Source organism: Sceloporus occidentalis, unplaced genomic scaffold (genome assembly GCF_023333645.1).
Source record: "Sceloporus occidentalis isolate IW3139 unplaced genomic scaffold, rSceOcc1.0.p SCAF_6, whole genome shotgun sequence".
In the NCBI taxonomy this organism is placed as follows: Eukaryota; Metazoa; Chordata; class Lepidosauria; order Squamata; family Phrynosomatidae; genus Sceloporus; species Sceloporus occidentalis.
In genome coordinates this window covers 34120857-34144219 of record NW_028316986.1, presented here as the reverse complement: position 1 = coordinate 34144219, position 23363 = coordinate 34120857, and the positions used below count along the sequence as shown (strand labels likewise).

The 23363-nt window shown below is 41.0% G+C and overlaps 1 protein-coding gene across 7 annotated transcripts in view; it reads right to left on the bottom strand.

Annotated features, from left to right (window-relative positions):
- The window catches only part of LOC149310606 (inactive ribosomal protein S6 kinase delta-1-like), a 149137-nt gene that overhangs the window by 91667 nt on the left and 34107 nt on the right, over nt 1–23363 (bottom strand). For 6 of the 7 annotated variants that reach the window (XM_089529284.1, XM_089529286.1, XM_089529285.1 and 3 more), the window contains 4 exons: nt 16652–16767; nt 11914–12007; nt 9804–9860; nt 8019–8381 (listed from right to left, as the gene is read on the bottom strand). In XM_089529284.1, the coding sequence (XP_089385410.1) occupies nt 8019–8381; nt 9804–9860; nt 11914–12007; nt 16652–16767 (630 nt within the window). Of the gene's footprint in view, nt 1–8018; nt 8382–9803; nt 9861–11913; nt 12008–16651; nt 16768–19491; nt 19500–23363 lie in introns of those variants that run through there. The other variant, XM_089529291.1, reaches the window with a different exon arrangement.

Sequence of the window (23363 nt, the reverse complement as noted above, 5' to 3'; positions counted from 1 at the left end):
TGTACATAAATTTTTCCAATCCAGACCACCTCCATCTAAGCAGGCCAATCATGTGTGGTTTTACAATTATCCCACTTTTCAGAAGGTAAACTGGCCTGGACCTAGCCATACTTAGAAACACCGTTCATAGTAACCACTAGGTATGGAGTATCCTGCTCGCTAGTGACAATAGGTGTAACAGGATGAGAAGTAGCAAAGAGCAGCTAAGTTACATACCTCACTCCTGTCCATAAAGAACCATTGACTTATTTTTGCAAAAAGAACCCTTCCACATAGCTATAGAATATTTGAACTGCAGGAGAGAGCTGAATATAGTTAGTGAATGATTTCGGGTTACACTAAAGCAAAGGTGGGCAAAATGTGGATGCCAGGGCTGTTTTGTGGACTCCAGGCAACTAATTCAGAATGCCTCACAGAATGCACTCTAGGGGGTATGGAGGGCATTTTCATAATGTTTGGAGGCTCCCTTGGAACTCCCAGAGGTCAAAAAAATTGCAAAAAATATTTAAATTGCCCTGAAATGTTCCAAAATGTCCCCTGGAGCCATGAGTTGCATTGCCACAACATTTTGCAGGACCCTTAGACCAATTTAGACCCAAGAAAGGCTTGTTTTGGAAATCCAAAACATGGTGAAAATGCCACCATAACCACTACAGGCATTGGCAGGGGAGGGGTATTTTTGCAGGAGCAGATGTATCCCGCCAAGGGCTAATACAGCCACCTAGCCTTCCAGAGTTGCTCACTCCTGCCCTAAAGCAAGATTTGTCAATACGAGATGCTTATTGGAGATATTCTTCACTCCTACTCGTCCCCAAACAGCCACTTATTCCTTCAAGTTAACAGGAAAGTATTTTGCTTCTCTACTGCTGAAGTTGTAGGCCCCTACAAACAGCATCTTGTCTGCGGTGGCTCAAAAATGTAAGGGTCATTTGCACCTAGCACCCACCCTGGTGTCTTAAATTTGCAACATGTCACTACCTCCTCTTCCTCCTCCACCACAACCAGTGCTACCTCCTGGCTCTCCCAACCTGCACCACCAGCTACTCACCTGCCTACCTCCAGCTATATTTCTAGATGTCCTGTTGGTGCTGCCACTCCAGCCACAGTCAACAGGTCACTTCAGTCCCTTAATGTGTTGCCCTTGCAAGCTATGGGGGGACTATGCCCAAATGGCAAGGGTGTGACTTAAAAAAAGCTTAGGTGTCTGACCAACTCTCTATTCCAGTGTGCCCATCTAGAATCAAAGAATCCTAGAGTTGGAAGAAATACCAAGGGCCATCCAGTCCAACCCCCTGACATGCAGGAGCTCACAATCAAAGTACTCCCAACAGATGGCCATCCAGGCTCTGTTTAAAAATCTCCAAAGGAGACCCCACTACTCTTTGAAGGAGTGTGTTCTGCTGTCAAACAGCTCTTACTGTCCTAACGTTGAGGTAGAACTTCTTTTCCTTTAGCTTGCATCCATTGTTCCGGGTCCTATTCTCTAGAGTACCATCCCTTAAAATATTTAAACAGGGCTATCTATCATATCATCTCTCATCCTTCTCTTCTCCAGGCTAAACAGACCCAGTTGCCTAAGTCTCTCCTCATAAGGCACGGTTTCCAGACCTTTCACCATTTTGGTTGCCCACCGCTGGACATGCTCCAGCTTGTCAACATCCTTGTGGAATTGTGGTGCCCAGAACTGGACACAGTATTTCAGGTGAGGACAAAGCAGAATAAAGTGGCACAATTACTTCCCTTGATCTACACACTATAGTTCTATTGATGCAGCTTAGAATCACATTGGCCTTTTTAGCTGCTGCATCACACTGTTGACGCATCTGATGCCAAAACAAAGTGGTATCCTAGAGATGTTGGCTCACAGGTTTAAAGCTTCCTTGCTCCTGGCATTTGATACTCTCCACTGTCTGTTCATATTGCCAACCTCCTCCATGCCCAGCTGCCACCTCTCTCTTCCAGCCTGCCAACCATCACCAGCTGCCTCAGCTTACCAGCCTCCTGCAAACCTAGGTCTCTCTACCTAAAACCCTTGGCAAACCAGATGCTGCTTACCACACCAATCCTGCTTGCCATCCAGACTGTGCCCACCTGGCAAGCAGAGTGCATCTTACTCTCTGAGCTCCCTACCTATCTACCTTTATCAATCTCTCTCTCTTTTTTTTTTACTACTTATAAACACACAAGTTAAACAGTTTTGGAAAAAAAACACATTTAAAACATAATAGAAGAGGTAAAGCATGTCCTATTAAAAATTTCATCTGGTGCAAATAGTTAAAAACCAAAGGCCTGCCTAAATAAAAAGATATTTTCATACCAGGAAAAAGACAGCAGGGTTGAGGCCATCGAAACCTCATATGGAAGGGAGTTCTACATCTTGGGGGCCACAACTGAGAGGGCTCTCTCCTGCTGATCCTCACTAAATGTGACTGTGATGGTACTGGGACTGAGAGAAAGCCCTCTCCTGCTGATCCTAAAATTCAAGCTAGCTCATACACAGAGATACGGTCTTTCAGATAGTATGGTCATAAGTAGTAGTACTTTGAATTCTGCCTGGAAACAGGCCAGTAACCAGTGGAGCTATTTCAACAAGGGAGTTAATATGTTCCCTATAATCAGTCCCAGTCAGTAGTCAGGTCACAGCATTTTGGACCTGCTGAAGTTTCTAAAAAGTTTCCAAATGCAGCCTCACATAGAATACATTACAGTACAGTGGACCTTGGTATCTACTGGGATTTGGTTCCAGGAGTCCCCATGGATACCAAAATCTATGGATGCTCAAGTCCCATTAAATACAATGGCATAGTGAAATTGTGTCTCTTGTAGAAAATGGCAAAATCAAAGTTTGCTTGTTGGAATCTACATTTTTTTTCAATATTTTCAAATTGTGGATGGTTGAGTTTGCGGATAAATAATCCGTGAGTAAGGAGAGTTGACTAATCAAAATGAGATTGGTGTAGATGCTTCAGGTAGAACTCCTGGCATACCTTTGTCACTTTGTAGTGTGGTCCCTCTCACCATCACAGGGACTGTTTTCGATCTGGTGAAGTTAGACACTCACCTATCTCTATAAGTCTGTTCTCAACTCCTTGGTCTGTGAGGTCCCATCACCTACCTCCACTGTCTACCCATCTAGCAATTCATTCCCAGTCAGCCTAAGAGAATACCTCATCTTGTGCTCCACAAATACAAGACTCCTATTTGTGATTAGGGAGCATGCACCTACCTGGTAAGTGCAGCATTTAGCTCTGGACAGCTGCCTCTCTGCCTCTGTGGCCTGTTACAGACTGCCAAAATAAAGCTGCTTCGGGTCTCTTTGGAGGTATGCTATTTAAATGATGCATGGGTCCTAAGAGTCCGGAGCTCGCACCAAAGCCACACTCCATTTCTAAGCACCGGAGTGCAGCTTTTGGTGCAGCTTCCAGATTCTTAGGATGCATGCATCATTTAAATAGCATACCTCCAAAAAAAACCGAAGCAGCTTTATTTTGGCAGTCTGTAACAGGCCAGATTGCCTGCTTCCTCTCCACCCAATATATACCTGCTACTGTGCTCCTGAACACTCACAGAGCACTGTGCAATCCATTCCCTCTATTCCGCTGCCAACATCGCCTACACTGCTTTTGCCAGAGCTCAAAAACAGAACTTTCAGGATTGCTGCTTCCAGAATCCCCCCATCACACTGGTCATGAGTCAAAACTTTTTTATTGACTGACTGAATGAATGAATGAATTTATAACCCACCTTTCTCTCAGTATGGGACCCAAAGCAACTTACAATACAAGTGAAACCAAAACACCTAAAACAATATATAGTACAAATGTTTAAAAAGCATTAAACAACTAATCCGATAAAAATATTAATTTAAAACAATTAAAAAGTGAAGATGCCAGATGCTGGCGAAACGTCAAGAATAAACTCTTCTAGAACATGGCCACATAGCCCGAAAAACTCACAAAAACTATTTAAAAACAAATTCAGTACATATTAACACATAGAGGAAGTCCCCGGTTATCCTACAGGTTAGGGACCAAAACACTGTCAAAAAGTGAAATTGACTGGCACCAAGTTGATGGGGGAGGGGGAGAACAGCACATAGAATAGTGGCGCAGACCTGGGTCAAAAGTGCAGTACGTGGCTATAATTTAGATAGGGAAACAACTGAACATCCAAAAAGGAGTCTTTAAAAAGAGGGGAATGCCTGTATTAAAAAATACTGTACAGCACACCCCCAACATCCCACTGCCCTTATGATAAAGGAAAAGTAAGGAATTTTTCCAACCTCAAGCCTTTGCCTGAGTCCTTTCTCTAACATCCATTCTATCAATGCCACCAAGAGTCACTTTTTTAAAAGCCTTGAACTGGTTTTCAGTTCACTTAACTCCCTCATTCCTGCACCCATCTTCCCGAAACTTTGAAAGTTTCTTACCTTGGGGCTACCACTATTATGTCCTCCATTTTCACATAAACTGTCCAAATAAAATTACTTAAAGATGGAACAGGAAGCCAATCCCTTTTTACAAAATGTAACAGCTATACATGGAAAATTGTACAGGTTTTATTCTTTGAATTAAATTTATCACTTCCAACAATTTGAGAACAATGGTGCACACTCAGAACTGGGGGTAAAATGTGTCTTCTTTTAAATACTATCAAAATGTAACAGCTGCCATTGTACAACAATTTCTGAACCTAATAGCACCTGATCCCTTCAAAAGAAGGAACTATGACTACACATTTCTTCCCATTCTGCCATGAAATAAATATATTCTTGGCAGTTTAATTTTTTTTCAATGTATATCAAATTTAAAGGTATAACACAAAATATCCATTTGTCAGAAATCTGATAGTCATATTTTGCTCCTCAGGGGCTACTACTCCCATACAGAAAAAAGGTTACAAAGGTTATAAAAAAGGTGATTTCTAATGATAGTCAGTGGGTGGTGACCTAGATTTTGGACCTTCAAAACAGTCCAAGCCAAACTAGGCCAGTTTTGGAACCACCAAGTTTGACCAAATCTTGTGATCAGTGCACATCTGTAGTATTTAATATGCAAGTGCAATGAACACACCTAACATCTATTACAATTCAAAATATCTATCTGTAACAAAAGCATATTAAGGAAACAGACTGTAGCCCACTGGCAGAAAACATCCCAGGTCCAAATAAAACATTCACACAGCAATTGATAGAAAGAACGCAAAAAGCTGCTGCCTGTCAGAGTAAATAATATGAGGCTCAATTAACAAATAGTCTGGCAGTATATGGCAGCTTTCTATGTTTCCATGCACACCTTCAAACAATTTTCCTATGCAGCAGCTCACATTGAATCAAACATTAATATTGGGGAGGGGGAATGTCAAGCTCTGGCAGTATCTCAGATTTGTTTCTCACTTTACACTATTTTCTTTCATTTGACAGATAGAGTATTAAAATGTTATTTAATTTGTTTAAAAACATTTCACTCTACTTTTCATTTTAAAAAGATCACAGTGATTTACAGTAAGTACAGATATGATCAAACCAGTTGCTACAAATAATTAAACAACAATAATAACATCACTAGACATCATTAAAATTAATTCATTAAATACAGAGATAACAAAAATCTTAGTAATCCAAAAAATGCCTAAGAAATCAGTCTTTGTCTGATGAAAGAAATACCCAACAATCTGCCCAATCTCAATGGAGAGACCATCCTAAATTGTAGGAGCCACAACAGAGAAGGTTCTTCTCCATATCCAAACCAAATGAACCTTACTAAGCCACACTACAGTACACAGAGCCTCCAGCTAAGAGCATAAAAACTCTACCACTCTTGTATTAACTGGTGAAAGGCATGAAGATTCCCCAAAGGCTAACAGAATTCCATACACCATAACAATAAATGTTCATTGAGCTACAAAGACAATACTTGATACCAATCTGTGTAAAAGTGTCAAACTACGATGTTGCAGCTATGGAATCCAGTTAATACCAAACTATCAATGAATCAAATGAAAACCTCACAGAAGTACAGACAAGCCAAGCAAGAGCTGGGAAGTTAAATGCCAGTGAACATGTATCCTACTATCCTAGACCCCTTCAGCTCCTTTCAGATGCAAGCATCAGTCATTGTGCAATTCATTCAGGAGGATATGAAAACTGATCTCTTTTTATTACAGAAACTTTAAACATGCATGAGATGCTTCTTCAGAATTCAACTACTAAACAAGCTTGATGTTAACTTCTGATTAAAAACTACAACAGGAATATGACATAAACAGAGTAAAAAGGAATGGGGGGAGTTCTGAAACTGGAAGTAGAGTGTTCTCAAATCCATAGATATAACAAGCCATTAACAGGGCAAAAGCAAAATAGCAGAGGAATTTTTTTCCTACTTACTTTTTCCCTCCCTGTAAGCTGCCACTGAAATTTGAGAGCATCAAATCATACTTGCTTGGTGCCACCAAGTGGTAATAATACAAATCTGCAATTTTATTGTCAGTTTCAACCACCACTACATCGACATTTGCATGCTTTTTATTTTTAATGTCACATCAATGTAATAAAATTGTAAAGAGCGGTGTAGGAGGGGGGAAATAAGTCCCCTTTTGTTCATGTTTTGAGAAAGCAAGAATATACTTTTCTCAAGTCTCAAGAATAAAGGGAATAAAACCATCTGAAGCCTCATACATGTCAGTGACATAGAAGGTTTTCTAATTAACGTGAATGCATATTAATTTCTTATCGCACTGTTTTCATGTGCCTTCAAGTCAGCTACAACCTATGGTGACCCTATCCTAAATTTTTTGAAAAAATATATGCCCAAAAATTGACCCTAAAATCCTGGATGGACTTATATACGAGTCAATACAGTAGTAATGTTTAGAAAGGTCCTGATAGATGTTCCACACTGATGCCCCACTCTCTGTGCCTCAGCAGTGATTTCTGAAAGAGCTGTTGAGGCAGGGAGTGTGTGTCTCTGTGTGAAAGGGGTGATTCCCCTTTCAATCAGATGTTAAAACCTTCCCTTCCCATCCTCCTCCTCCTCTGGATCTCTCTCACCATGGAACAACCATTTCCCTCCACTTTTCTTCCCTTCTCAATCCCATGTTAAAACCATTATTATTATTATTATTATTATTATTATTATAATATAGCGCTGTAGATTTACACAGCACTGTACACACAAACAATAAAATCGCTAAAAATGAAACCTGCCAATGGCATACATGCTATAAAATACATATAAAACAATAGATAATAATACAAGATAGTACAAAATACAAAATAATACAAAATCTTCTCCTCCAGCACCAAAGAAGTGGTGTTTGGTAGTCAGGAGAAGTCCAGAAAGGGAGAAGGAAGGAGGGAAGTGGTGTTTTCCTTTTGTTTTGTCCTTTACATCCTTTGTTACACGCCCCTCAGTTTTACCCTCAACTTATCCACAGTTCATGTCACAATCCATTATTTTGGCCATAAAATGTTCCCTTGACTTATACATGAGATTGACTTATAGTTGAGTATATAAGGTATATTCTACACTGTCTGTGGTGTCTGGAAGGTCAGCTCTCTGGAACCAAATTTCTCATAGCTTGTTTTATCACATGGCACGGGAAAAAATCAGCCATGGGAAATGGCTATACAAAATGAGCAGTGAAACAGCTATAGGTTCTAAACCCAGGCATGTTTTAGCAGTGGAGCAAGTTCTGGTGTTTTATTTAGGTAAAAAGTACATACTATGAGAGAACTCAAGCTCTGGAAAAAAATGTTGTTAACTACAACTTTGAAAATTCCCTAGAAAGTCTGCTCAATGACCCTGGTTCACTGAAGGACTCTGGGAGCTGTAGTCTAAAAAAACCTGACATTTCCAAGCTTGGAGACAGCCTAACATCTATCAACATGATGAAGATGCAAACATTTCTGCTTGGTGGGAGGCAAATGATTGTGAATATTTTTGCTGATATAGGCTTAAATACACTAAAAAGCAGCTTTCAGAACAGCAAAAAAAAAAAAAGTAAGAAATAGATCATACCTTGAACACCTTCCAGGAGCAGGTCCACTCCTTTCCTGTAAAAACCATAGGCAGCCTCATAGTCTTCTTCTTCTTCCTTCTTTAAGGCCAGCTTTATCAGCTCCCCTGCTTTGTCCAGGTAGTCTCTCCTGCCAAGCCTGGCCTTTAAGCTCCCAGTAAACAGACCACGGCTTTCTCTCTCACCATCAGGTTTGCTCCATTCGTGATCTGAAAAGGCAGAGGCTTGTGCTGGAGGTTCAGAGGTAAAGCTGAGGCCAAGGGATCGACTGGGAGAATTCTGGTTAGATGCCATTCCATCATCTAACTCAGCAAGAGAGTCCACATCCACAGTCAAAGAAATTAGGTCACTGTCACTGGAGAAACCTGAAGAGTAAAAGAAGAATGGAGTCATAGTACACTAAAAACTCCTCAAGTCCAGCCTTCTTATTCTGAGATAGAATCTCTTAAACTAGTGGTATCGTACAATTGGCCTGTGGCTGCATCCATCCTCCACCTATTTTTACATGCCCCAGCCTCCACACCACACAGTTGAGTCTCCCTTATCTGAAATGGTTGGGATCAGAAGTGTTCTGGCTTTTTGATTTTTTCAGATTTTGGAATATTTGTATATACTTAATGTGATATCTTGGAGATGGGACCCAAGTCTAAACACAAAATACATTTGTATTTCATATACACCTTATATACATGGCCTGAAAATAATTTTAGATATACATTTAATACAGTTAGTCTTCTGTAACCACAGATTTTTTATCCATGGATTCAAGCATCCACCGTTTGAAAATATTTTTAAACATATACATTCCAAAAAGGAAACATTCAATTTGCCCTATTATACAAGGGACACCATTTTGCTATGCCACTGTATTCAATGGGACTTGAACATCCACAGCTTTTGTTATCTACAGGGGGTTCCTGGAACCAAACCCCAGCAGATACCAAGGGCCCACTGTAATGTTGTGCATAGAACAAAATTTGTGTACATTGAACCACAAGAAAGCAAGATGTCATTATCTCAGCCACCCTTGAAAAATGTTTTGGATTTTAGAGTATTTTGGATTTCAGAATTCCAGAGACTCAAGGGAGCTCAATCTGTATTACAGCAATATGGATAAATAAAAGCAGCTTTCTATATTTGTGTTAAAAGCAAGCCTGCTCTCGCCCAGTCTTCCCACACCCATACCAATCTGCAATACTATCTAGCAGTGATAACACCAACGTAAGGGTCAGCATTAAGGATGACCTGAGAGGATGTATGTGAGGCACCTTCAACACCCTAAACTGCTGTGTAGTTTTTAAAAACTGGGCTCCAGATACATCAGTAGAAGGTTTACAGTCCAAAGCTCTCTTAGAAAGAAGAACAGACAAACAAGCAGTCATCAAACCAAGAACCAAGAACAACCAAAAGATACTCCTAAATCAATTTTTTAAAGCTCAGCCTTCCTTCAACTCATTTCCATTGTGTAGCTCTCCCTCATCATCAAAGTTCCTTCAAGTTTCACTCCCACAACAGGCACCCTGTGAAGGACTACTGTTTCAAGTGTTAAGATTTCAGTGCTGAAGGACACTGGTGACAAAACACCATTTTCGTGTGGGCGTCTTGTCAGTTACAAAACTGGCTCCAGGTTATGTGCTTAGTCAAAAGAAACTCCACTGCGTGGAGTGCAGTTCAAGGTTTCAGCTCATCTCTGAAGCGACAAGAAATGCCACAATTGCCCTGTTTGCATTAAACCCTAGAAGAAAGAAACATTCAAGGACTTCCCAATTCATTCCATTTATTCTTACCTCCATATTCTGATTGGCTATGTGTAACATCATCAAGGACGCCAACATCCTTCCGAGCTTCAAAAACAAAGAAAAGAGAGAGAGTACGTGGAAAGAAAGTTGATGGTTTTTTTATAAATGAGAACAAGTACTGAGATTACACTAATTAAAGTCAGGAAGAAGTTGGACAAGAAATCTATTGCAGCTCAGAATCAAAAAAGGAAAGACTGACAGATGAATGCATATTACAAAGAAATATATATATTTTAAATTCATAAAGTCCAGGCTATCTGTATTCTAAAGGCCTCAACCAATTGTTGAAGTCATGAGCCTCAGTATTAATCTGTTCTTGCCATATCAGGTGTGATAGATAATAAAGCAACAAATTTACAAGCAATAAGATCCAAACCATGAAGGTTTGCAAAGAGAGGAACAAAAGAAAAAGCAAGATATTTGATCAAATGGGTTGTGTCAACCCACAGCAGGTAAACTGACTCCATCTGGGCTTTGTCATCTTTTGCAGGTTGCCCTCCTTAAATGTGCAAGTTTTTCACCTTGCGTTCATCATTACATGATTAACAGCTGAGAATTCACTAATAAGAGTAAAGTAAAATCAACCTTGTGAAAAAAGGCTTAAGCACTGTTGGTTAAAGCTTTACTAGGTGCCAGCATGGTGTAGCGGTTTGAGTGCTGGATTATGACTCTGGTGACCAGGGTTCAAATACCCATTCAGTCATAGAAACCCATTGGGTGACCTTGGAGAAGTCATACTTTCACAGTCTCAGAGGAAGGCAAAGGCAACCCCTCTCTGAATAAGTCTTGCCAAGAAAACCCCAATATAGGATAACCGTAAGTCAGAAGCGACTTGAAGATTTACAAAACAATATATTAAATGTATCTGTGATACTGAAAGATACTGGGATATTTTAAGCACTTCAAACGCAGTCTGAGAAATTCCAAGAGCTGTAGTAAATAAACCATTTAAACTATAGACTTGCAGCAGTATCTATGTATGTTTACTTGCAAAAGGTTCCACTGAGTTCAGTGGGTAGTACCTTTATAGTTAAGGGTCTGCCTGAAGGATAACTCTTTCCTTATATTAGATTATTCCATGATATACATATCTGGATTCCATGGTCCAGATCTGAGGCCTTTCTGAAACCCTTCTTCAAATGATATAAGCCAGTAAAATACTTAAGAGAGCAATTTTCAGTGGTGATGCCTCATTTATTGAATGATCTCCAAGGAGGTTCACCTCCTACCAATATTGCCACATTTCCAGTAACAAGTCTTTTTTTAGCCTTTCAGTTGTCACAGAATTGCTGGCTTTAATAACATATGAAAAATTAATTCAGTTTTCATTTCATTGAGAATTTACCAAACCTATACTTCCAGAACATAAAAAAATTCTAGAAGTATGTTTTCTATCAAGATTCATAAATATTTGAAGCTTGCAGCACTTCACCAGGAAGAAAATGTGAACTATATTTTAAAAATCACACAAAAGTATGCAATTTAATGAAAACTGTACACAAAAATATGTTTCATTCTGTGAAAAAAATATCACACTACCTTCTCAGGCTCATTTTGTGCGAACAAGGGAGAGGGCCTGCTCGGTGGCTGCTCCCAGCCTATGAAATCCCACATGCATCTGAGGAAATAGGCTCAACAATACGAAAGCTCATACTATCAACATCTAACTTTCAGTTAGTCTCAAAGGTGCTGGAAGATCCCTTTGCATACTGATTTTCCAGACTAACACAGCTATGTCTTTGAATGACAGTGAAATACAGAAATACAGAAATACAGTAAGTGAATAAATAGAATTGCTGTGCTAAAAAGGATCTTCTAGAGGGAAAACTCCACAAATAATCTGAATAAGTATCAATGTAATAGGCTTTATCCTATATAGAAAAAGACAACTTTGGAAGATGAGAAGATGTCTTCCCATTTAATGGATTTGAGAAATTTCAGATGCTTGCATGAATCAAAAAAATATAGATTAAATGCTAATGCTGCCATCTAGAGGAGATAAGGATAACAAAATATACGTTTAATTTCTTGACCATCCTACCACTCAGCATATTATTTGCTGTGGTGAGAAAGATTACAAAACAAGGCAAATTCCAACCTTCAGAACTGCAGATAGATAAGCTGTCTGTCAGAGAATCTAAAAGAGGTTCTGCAGGGCCAATCAGCTCAGACCCATCATGTACTTCTCCATCCTAGAAAGAGAGAAACAGACAAGAGATATTATCATTCCACTTATTTACTGTGAATTTGTTCAACTTTCATTTTTGGGCAGGGAGCAATAAGAAAAGTGACCAGATGATGAAGGCTTAGAAAAAGATCCAAAGTTCTAGATTCTTCCTATTCAGAATGAATGTGTTGGATGGCCTTATGTTGGCATGGCCAAGCCCAATCGCCCTGGGCTGCACCAAAAACATGCTACGGCCCCAAAGACGCCTCTTCCCAAGGTTCCAAATAGGAATGGAAAAGATCTGTTCCTTTTGGAGCTGGATTTGGGCTGCCTTGGGCAGCCTCAGGTAAATGCCACGAAGCCACCCCCGTCTGCCCATCTGTTTCAGGCCATTGCCACATGCACAAGACCTTTCTCTGGAAGGAAAGTTAGTCTATCACCATGGAGCAAATGTTGTTGTTGTTGTTGTTGTTAATGTCAGCCTCAACTCATGTGGATGAGACATCTCCAAGACCCATGTTTCACTGCTCTGCTTAGGTCTTTCAGATTCAGGACTGTGACCTCTCTGACTGAGTCTTCACAGAATCATAGAGTTGGAAGAGACCTCAAGGGACATCCAGTCCAACCCCCTGCCATGCAAACAACCCCCAACATAAGGCCATCCAGCCTCTGTTTAAAAACCTCCAAAGGAGGAGACCCTACCAGACTCCAAGGGAGTGTGTTCCACTGTCAAACAGTATTTCTCTTTGTCCTTACAGACTGGTCCTTGAACAGTTTCATTCATGGTTCTGATTTTATTCCTCTCTCCCTTTACTTTTGCTTTTTGTCTTTCCTTTACTGCTTGCAATGTTCCATCTGTTATCCATTGTTTCTTCTTTCTTTTTGGGCACCGATAGTGTTTTTCTGTATTCTTCCTTGACAAAAAGCCTGAACAGACAGGCAGGAAAAAAAATTTCCGGGCATCATCAACACAGGCAGCTTCAAGATGCTCCAACAGTGTGGCATTTACATGATGCACACCGCTGGAACATCTTGAAACAGGGCACAGAAAGCTGGCTTTTTTCCAACCAAAAAAGGAGTGGGTCGAATCCACTCCTTTTTGGTCAGCTTCAAGGCAGATGGTCAGCTTCAAGGACCATGTTTGGTTGCCGTGGTCCCAATCCATCTTCAGAAGAGGCTGCTTCAAGCTGCACCTTCCTGCTTGTCTGTTTGCCCCCAAGTCCCTGAGTTTTAACCATAGTTCTTTTGGTTCCCTTTCAGTTATGCTTAATAATGCAAGTCTATTTCTTACATTGTTTTTTATGGGGTTTTCAGGCTATGTGGCCATGTTCTAGAAGAGTTTCTTCCTGACGTTTCACCAGTTCTAGAACATGGCCACATAGTCCGAAAACCCACAAAAAAATATGGATGCCAGCCATGAAAGCCTTCAACTCCACATATTTCTTACACTGTCTGTAAATTCTGTAGAGATGTTGCTCAAAATATATTTTGGTATCATGACTGGTTTGGTGTTTTTCTTCAGCTCTACTCTAATTTTTGATATAAATACTTTATGATCTGTGTCACAGTCAGCACCTGGTCTAGTTTTGGGCGCAAGAATGGCTTCTCCATCTTTTGCTTCCAATCATGTAGTCTATCTGATTTTTGTATTGACCATTTGGTGATATCCATGTGTATAAGAATATATTTGCAATGAATAGATGGCCTCTCAATATTCTATCAGTCATTTTGCTGCTTCATTTCTTTTGCCTAATCTGAATCTTCTTGCACTTTTTATTCTTCCTTGCTTCCTACTTTCTTGTTCTAGTCACCTATTATTAGCAAACAATCCTGTTATCAATTTCTTCCTGGGCTCCATCACAGAATCTCTTGATGTTGTTCCGTATCATCAAGTTAGCTTCAACTTATAGTGACCCTATAAATGGGAGACTTATAAGAGAGCCAGTTATTCGCAACCCTGCTCATACTGCTGTGTAAAATATACTAAGTGATATACAAAACATCAAGATCTCCTGACCTACTTAATGCTATGAAGGAATAATTGCTTTGCTCATAATGGTATTTCATTACTGTCCAATTCAGTTACATGTGCACTGTTTCCTTGCTTAGCACAGAAGTAGAGGGACCCATGGTCCTCTAGGTGTGGGACTACAACTCCCACCATCCCTGACTCACAGCAACCTTAGTGTGCAAAGTGCATTGTTTGACTAGAGCGCAAATGGCGGAGACACCAGCACTTAGCCGACAAGGCTCTCCTAGCTTCCCTTTTGGAGGACTATGGAGAGGCGATAGACGCAGCAAAGAACTCATTCTATGCTGCGCGTATCGCGTCCGCGGAGTCACGTCCAGCAGAGCTGTTCAGAGTAGTGAGGGAACTTACGCAGTTTCCCTCCTCCCTGAACCCTATTTTGGAACCATCTAAGGCCTGCTGTGACCAATTTAACAACTTCTTTGTGGATAAAACCTCTCGGATAAGGGCTGATCTCGATGCCATTGTTGGGTCAGAAACCAGTGTAGAGGTCTCCAGAGCTTCCGTGGACTCAATTAGACTGGATCACTTTGAGTCTGTAAGTACCGAGGATGTGGACAAGATCCTTAGAAGTGTTAGGAGGACAACCTGCTCTCTCGATCCCTGTCCCTCATGGCTAGCGGCTCAGGGGGGATCGGTGGTAACTACCTTGTTACGCCGAATAATAAACACATCATTCAGGGATGGGAAATTTCCATCTAATTTGAAAACGGCTATCGTAAAACCATTGTTAAAGAAGCCCTCCCTTGACCCCCTGATGCATAATAATCGGCCGGTATCGCTATTGCCATTTCTAGGGAAGGTGATCGAGAGGGCGGTTGCCATCCAGCTTCAATCGATCTTGGATGAAACTGATTTTCTAGACCCATTCAAACTGGCTTACGGGCGGACTACGGGGTTGAGACTGCCATGGTCGCCCTGGTCGATGATCTCCGTCTGGGCATGGACAGGGGTAGCTTATCCCTGTTAGTGCTCTTAGACATCTCAGCGGCTTTCGATACCATTGACCATGGTATCCTTCTGGGACGCCTGAGAGAGTTGGGAATTGGTGGCACTGTGCTCCAGTGGTTCCGTTCCTACCTCTCGGGTCGGTCCCAGATGGTGCAGCTGGGGGACGTGTGCTCCGATAGGAGGGCACTTACATCTGGTGTCCCTCAGGGAGCCATTCTGTCCCCCATGCTATTCAACATTTACATGAAACCGCTGGGTGAGATCATCCGGAGACACAGGGCGCGGTGTTATCAGTATGCTGATGACACCCAGATAGTCTTCTCTGTGCCTCCAGCTGCTGCAGTGACCAGGGATGGCATCTCTCCTCTGGATGCCTGTCTGGAGTCGGTAATGGGCTGGATGAGGGAAAACAGACTCAGTTTGAATCCAGAGAAAACGGAAGTGCTTGTGATAGGTTCTCCTGGCCCGGGAATGGTTGTTTGTCCACCTGTCCTGAACGGGATCACGCTCCCCGTGAAGGACTCAGCTCGCAGTCTGGGGGTGCTTCTGGACTCGTCGCTCCATCTTACATCCCAGGTGGATGCGACGGTCAGGAGCACTTGTTATCAGCTTAGGCTGATACGCCAGCTGCAACCCTACCTGGGCCAGGCAGACCTTGAAACGGTAGTACATGCTCTGGTAACCTCTCGTTTGGATTTCTGTAACGCGCTCTACATGGGGCAACCCTTGTACCATACTCGGAAGCTTCAGTTGGTTCAAAACATGGCAGCAAGACTGGTCACTGGCTCTTCCAGGAACAATCACATAACACCAATTCTGAAAGATCTCCATTGGCTGCCTATTCGCTTCCGGGCACAATACAAGGTGTTGGTTATTACCTATAAAGCCCTATATGGCTTGGGCCCAGGGTACTTGGAGGACCGCCTCTCCCCATATATTCCGCCCCGCACACTCAGATCTGCTGGGAAGCAATTGTTACGTGTCCCAGAGGCAAGATATTCTACCACCACTCAGAGGGCCTTTTCTATCTCTGGCCTCATCCTCTGGAACTCGCTTCCGAATGAGCTCCGCTCAGCCACCTCCCTGGAATACTTCAAAAAGGGGCTTAAAACTTTTTTGTTCCAGCAGGCTTACCCCTAACATTCCATGTTGCCCCCTTCTCTCTCCTCATTGTTCTTGTAATCCTGTGCTAGTTGGAAAAAAATTTTAACTGGATTTTAACTGTTGTTAAGATATTGTGAGATTTTGTATTTTTTGCATTTTAATTTTTTGTATATTGATTGTATCGTGTTTTGGCTGTTGTGACCCGCCTTGATTCCAGGAAAGGCGGGCTAAAAATAAAGCTTTTATTATTATTTATTATTATTATTATATGAGCCTTCAAGTTTCCTGCCAATTTATGAAGCCCCCATGAAGTGCATTACAAGCCTTCTAATTCAGCCTTCAAACAACCCTGGGAGGCCAATCATTACCAATCCCATTTGCAGATGGAAAATGGAAGCTAAAACATGGGTGGCCAGTGGCCTTAAGCATTTTCTAATACTCCATCATTATCACAGTTAACATATACTTTCCTGATGTTTATGTCTAACAGTATGCCTATCAACTGTCATAAAGTAGAATGAGAACTTCACTCCTACTGCCAAGTGGAATAATTTAGGAAAAGCAGAGTAGCTCAGAAGTATTAACCTTAAAGAAATCTTCAAGCTGTTTGCTGTTATAGAGTGCTGGGATGTTGGCAGAAAACTGAAGCAAATCTTCTGCACACTGTCTTCTCTCTTCAATCACACTCTCTTCAAATCGCCCTGAAACATAAAAAGATCAACATTCTGAGAAATAATTGAGCTTTTTTCTTCTTGAAGAACCCCCTATGAGAAGAGCGGTCTCTGTCTACTAAGTCACAAAATCGCTTCAGGAGACATCAACAAGCTTCACGCTTCCCATTCTCAAATGTCCCCAGAATCTTGTGTTCTGCAATTGAGTAAATGATATAATCTGGCAGTCACTAGCAGAATCCAAGGCCCTATCTTTTTCAAGGAGATGCAAAGCAACACTCTTGATTAGCCAAGAGACACTAACATATGTCTATCAAATTCCACACATTACATGGATGCTCACCCATATTGTACTCAGCTACAGCCTACATCTTCTGATACAGACAACAGCACCAGTTACTCAGCTAATATTAGGGACAGAGAGTTGGAACTTGAATTTCACTGAGTAGCACTACACCCACAGTAAACTCCCACTGCTGGAAGAAATGAAAGGCTATTGTTTTACCATTTCTGGTAAAGCCTACTGCCCCTTCTATCTGGAGAAAGTCTGGCCAGAATACTCTGGGCTGCCCCTAGCGTATTCTGGCCCCAAAGCTCCCCCAACTTCCCTTTTACCTGCATGTTCCTCTCCCATTGGCTGCATAATACAAATGGTACCATACAGGACCTAATTCAGTTCAGGTCTACGTAGTCATAAGATAAATTTTTGAATTAATTTTGTAATATTTGCATATACAGTGGGCCCTCTATATCCACGGATTCTTTATCCATGGATTCAACCATCAATGTCTTGAAAATATTTTTAAAATATATAAATTCCAAAAAAGAAACCTCAATTTTGCCATTTTATATAAGGGACAGCATTTTACTATGGGAATCTTTAATCAACTTTTGTAAAATTTATTGGTCATAGCTATAAGAAGTCTAAACACCTATCTTTCTAAACACACAGTTACAGCAATTTTGTATTTATTCAGGTGAAATAACTCATACAAATTTTATCTTATACATGTTTAGGGTTATACTCATATTAGGTCATCTTCCTTTTTATGTTACTAGTTATACGAAATAATGTAAAGAAACTGAATAGGCAAACATCATTAGTGAACTCTTCGCTTGTATTGGGGGAAAAGTTACTTTCAAAATTCACCATTTTGTAACAAATGGTCTTGCATCAGTAGTTTATTCAAGTTAACTTTTCTTTTTTTCCGGAAAAATATGTATAACGAATAGATGAATGGGTTTTTTTTTAATGTGCGCAGACGAATGGACGCATACAGATAATGATGTATATAATTTATTATATACTTTTCGAATACAGATTTGAACTGTAAATTTAAAAGGAAAGGGTTCTTTAAATAGAACAATTTAAAGAACACAGCTCTAAGATGCTTAAGTAATACACCAAACAAAAAGGAGTGTAAGAATGATTAGGGTGGAAGGCGGGATATTTAAATGTAGAGAAAACAACAAGGAACATTGAAAGGTATGAAATGTAAACAAGAATAGATAGGTGAATTGTACAATATCATATGATTGTTTAAGATATCATGCATTATATGTAATGAACTATATTACTGAATAATAATTAATAAAAAATAAAATATTTTAAAAACATATACATTTAAAATAGCAAACCTTGATTTTGCCATTTTATATAAGGAACACCATTTTACTATGCCACTGTATTTAATGGGATTTGAGCATCCATGGATTTTGTTATCCACAGGGGGATCGTGGAACCAAACCCCAATGGATAACAAGGGCTCACTGTATACCACAGTCCAAAAAGAGAGCCAATGTTTCTCTTATCTAGTGGACTTAATCCGTGGTATTTTTTCTTAAACAGAAATCCAGTAGCAGACACCAAGAGAGACCTCTGATCGAGAGCCAAGTAAGGTCACAGTAAACAATACTAGCTAATACTAATGCATTTACTTCCCAAATGGTGTAAAGTACTTTAACAGAAGCAATGAAGTAAAAATAATTTTACTAACTAAAACCCAGATGGGGTGACCATTGCTCTGACAGTTAATATGTTCCTTCCAGAAGCTTCACATGTAGTGACATCATTTTTCTGGTACTCAATGCTGAGCAAAAGTTGTACATCTAAGATCATTTCCATCAGTTAAGAAAATAGTGAAGACTTGGGGTTTATGGAGGCTTTTCTGCTGGGGAAGAGCTGGATTGCTCTGTCACATTGGTAAAGTGTGCAGCTACACTGTAGAAGTAATATAGGTTGACACCACTTTAAATTCTGTAGCTCCATCCTATGGAATCCTGGGATTTGCAGTTTTATAAGGTTTTTAGGTTTCTCTGCCAAAGAGTGCTGGTGCCTCACAAAACTATAAATCCGGTACCTTTACTACAACTACAAATTCTGTAGGATGGGGTCATGTCAGTTAAAATGGTGTCAAACTGCATTATTTCTACAGCTCAGATGCACCATGAGATGGCTACTATTTTGTACTTTGAGTTGTTCTTAAGGGTTGCTTTTAGATACATACATTCTAGAGCAGCACTTCCCTGTCACAAATGAACCTCAACACCAACTCTCCCTAATGTGGCATCCTCCAGATATGATAGACTCATCACTGTTCGTGATGACTTGGGATGATGAGAGGTCATCAGGTACTCTGGGGACTCTAGTCTTGAGAATCTTCTGTGGGATGTTCTTAGTTTTTGGAAACCTCCTAGTTATGTGGGTATATGTTTCACTGTACTCAGTGATACTTTCTTCTTACTCACACTCACCTTTCTGGAGCCTGTGCCATTAACTCTAATGTCATTTACGTGGTGTCCCCATGCTTTGTGCCACTGCTCTTTTTCCAGTGGGAAAGATGAAAAAAACTGAGTAAAATTCAGGAAAGCAGCATGAAATTTTCCCATCAAAGGATTTCATCCAGTAGTGGTTGGGGCTCTATTGTAACAGCAGTGGACAAATATAACAGCTCATCATACTTCAAATGTGGGAACTGAAGAATTTTCCATCCATTTTGTAAGGGATGAAGGCAGGCATGCAACAGCACTTGCAGCCAACAGCAATTCTAATAAATTCCAGTTTCTTTGGTTGTATGTTGTTGCAGAAGAAGGACTGTCTGGTAAGAGCCAGAGAATCAAGGACTGTTGGAATCTAGTCTCTATGAAGAATCCTACTAAGGGAAAACTCAAGCAAGATCAATTTAAATGCCTGTGAAAACTCATTCCTCATTTTAGCCTTCTGAATCCAGGCTATCATTAGGCCAACTAGGCAGCCATCAAGGGCACAGACCTGTAGGAGGAAGCCCTACTGACCTTTGAGGGGCTATAGTTTTATACAGCTTAGTATTTTTTTTAATCCTTGTAAAAAAAAATGCTACTGGCCATTTGTACTTTTTATTTTAAGATAAATACTTCAACAGTGTAATGAAACATAATTAATTATAAAGTCTTAAGGGGGGGAAATCTATATTCTGTTTTTTATTGATCCTTTTTATGTTTATTTTCATTTTTGAAATGCGATATTGTTGACTAAGGAAATAAATCTCTTCTTAGTTGGCAGCATATATTGTTTACAGTACTACATCTTTTTATTTTATTTTTATTATATACACTACCTGATTATTGGTTAAATCCAACCGCTTTGCCAACCCATGATTTGTAATAACAATACAGTCGACCCTCTGTATCCACAAATTCTTCATCCATGGATTCAACCATCCACAGCTTGAATATATATATTTTTTAAAAAAATGAAGTCCAAAAAGCAAATAAGGGACAGCATTTTACTATGCCACTGCATTTAATGGGACTTGAGCATCCAGGATTATTGTATCTACAGGGGTTCCTGGAACCAAACCCCAGAGGATACTAAGGGCCCACTGTGTATAACAACCTCCTGTATGGCTTTAGCTTCCAAGCATACAGTATGAAGCTCATTGTCTTTTGTTCACCATCTGCTGAATACATTGCTTCCTACATCACTGTGCTCACTACTGTCACTATAATGCAGCAATCTCTTAAGGTACTAAAATGGCCCTAACCATGGTTTGTCAACAGTGTGATATTCAAGGATCATAGTTGTTACTAAGAGTGATATGCATACCAGCTTCAAATTGATGGTGCGTTACAGACTGCCCCTTTGGGGCGGCCTGTAGGCGCTCCTTTCCCTGCCGGATCGGGGCCTCAGCTGCCAGAACGGCAGCCTCTGGAGCAGCGATCCGCCTCGTTTGGAGGCGGCGCAGTGGTGACATAGCAATAGCGGCCCCCGTGTGGAACAGATGCCGCCATTTTGTACGGACTCGATCCGTACTAGGGTTGGGGTGTCCGGAAGGGATGCCCCTTTCTAACCCTAGTACAGACCCAGTCCATACTATACGCCCGTCTGTAACGGGCCAATATCTGTATTTGCCAAATCTTCACACACCATGGTTTGTAGGGTAGCATAGGTTCAAACATAGAACTAAATCCAACTGTTATTTTGAACAAGAATATAATGACTGAATTAATGTTGAGTCAACACTTATGTAAGTTCCAACTGATTCAATGGGTCTACTCCATAGAATCGTAGAGTTGGAAGGGGCTGCAATTATTCCAGATGCAGTTAAATTTTAAGTCATAGACACTCTACAAACCATGGTTTGGCATTATGCAGCTATAACAGATACTCTAGAAATAAATAAATAAAATAAATAAATAATAAATAATATCCCCAGAATTAGAAGGAAAACTATAGCACACACACAGAAAAAATACAATTCGTGGTAGTTTAATGTGTTTTTCTAACACAAAGATGAAGAAAGGGGGGCAGCAACAAAATGTTCCAAGTATGATGTATCTCTGTTCAAGACCCATCACTCCATTCCATTTCCAATCCCACACTCCTAGTTCTCCAGTTCCCCAGCTCGACAGTAAAGTAGGCATTCTGTCCATCTTCATTAGGCCATTTTCACCATTTCCTCCCACACCCAGGTATTTGTTTCTAAACATTTTTTTTGTGCTTCTGCAATTAAGTCTGTAGATACGTCCCTGTTACCTGTGGGTGGCTACATACACAGCAGCTCTCATAGCCTGAACATGGGAAATAGAGGGAATGAGTGCTTTTTTCAAAAAGACTATGTACCTTATTGCCTGAACAAAGGAGAAAATATATATTTTTAATACCTTCAAGTACTCCCATCAGGAAGCTAATAAATACATATTAATTTGTCAATGGGAGGCAAGAGTTTCTCTTCGTGTATTACCAGTTATTAATGTACTGCTTTTATATCCTTCCTTTATTCTAAGGGATTCAGTGCAGTCTGCATAGCAGCCCCATCACATATTTTATCCTCATTACAGTCCTAATGAAAATGATTAGATTGACCGATTGATTGGTACCAAGGTCACACTAACCAATCCACCATAATGGTTCACATCATAACAATTATTCTGGTACATATTCTTGTAGGGGCTGAGAAAGTAGTGGATTCAGGAAGGATTACTCTGGGTAGGGCTAGTATAGAAATGTGAATCTCCTTTAAACTAGGAGGCTCCACCGGGGGGGGGGGGGGGGGGGGGAATGGCTACCAGTATAAAAGCAGAGATAAACCTCAAGCTAATCATGAGCCAACAATTTGATGCAGCAGCCAAAACAGCCAATTCAATTCTAGGCTGCATTACATTGAGCAGTCACAAAACAGTTGGCTCTTTGTATCCCTGGGGGTTCAGTTCTGGACCTTGCCACAGATAACAAAATCCACAGGACCTCAAGTCCCACTGTTTGTAGTGGCAGTGTGGCAACATGTATACGCCACCATTGGGGAGAATGGAGTGGGGCCACCTGCTGATGCTCCAATCTGTAGATGGCAACCCTGAGGAAGAAGAGAGTCAACTGTACCATCCTATTCGAGTTTGGTCAGACCTCAACTACATACAGTTCTGGGCAATACAGTTCAAGAAGGATATTGACAAGCTGGAACATATCAAGAGGCACCCCGAGGTGGAGGTGAAGACAGAAACAGCCATGCTGGAAAGGAGGGAGGTGGGGAGGGAGGAAGTGGTGTCCAGCCCAGGCCGGTGACCATGTGGGATTGGGGCCCCAGAGAGTGCTGGCGGGGGGGGTCTTCTCTTCCTCTCACAGCCTCCCCCCATCTCTCCCAAGGAATCTTGGGCTGGGAGGGCTGGAGGAGTCCAATATGGCCTTCCAGGGCAGAGCCTGGCAGAGGATTTCCCCCAGAGCCAAGGGGCCCTTTTGACCATTCCTCTCCCCTCCCCAGGTTTTGCCCCCTGAAGCCCACCAAGTCAACAAAGTCCTTGGCAAAGCTAATGAGATCGCTCTGCCCCCTGACTGAGGTGGCTGCGGATATGGCCGAACGGGCGAGCTTTTGGTTAGTGGGGCACGCAGTCTCCTGCTCAAGTGGAGGCAGTGGAGGAGGATGGTGGAAAGGCAGCTTTCCAAAAGCAAACGAGGTCAGCTCCCAGTGAGTGTAACTTTGGCAGGATGAGATTCAGATCCCTCATTCACACTTATTGAACATGCTTCTGAATTCAAAAGAACCACCAAAAGCTAGTGTTTGAAAAGAGCGTTTTTGTTTTGTTTGGATTTGACTTGCTTCCAAGTGATTCCAAATGATTGGAGTCGCATCTGAAACCGTTTCCAATGGGAA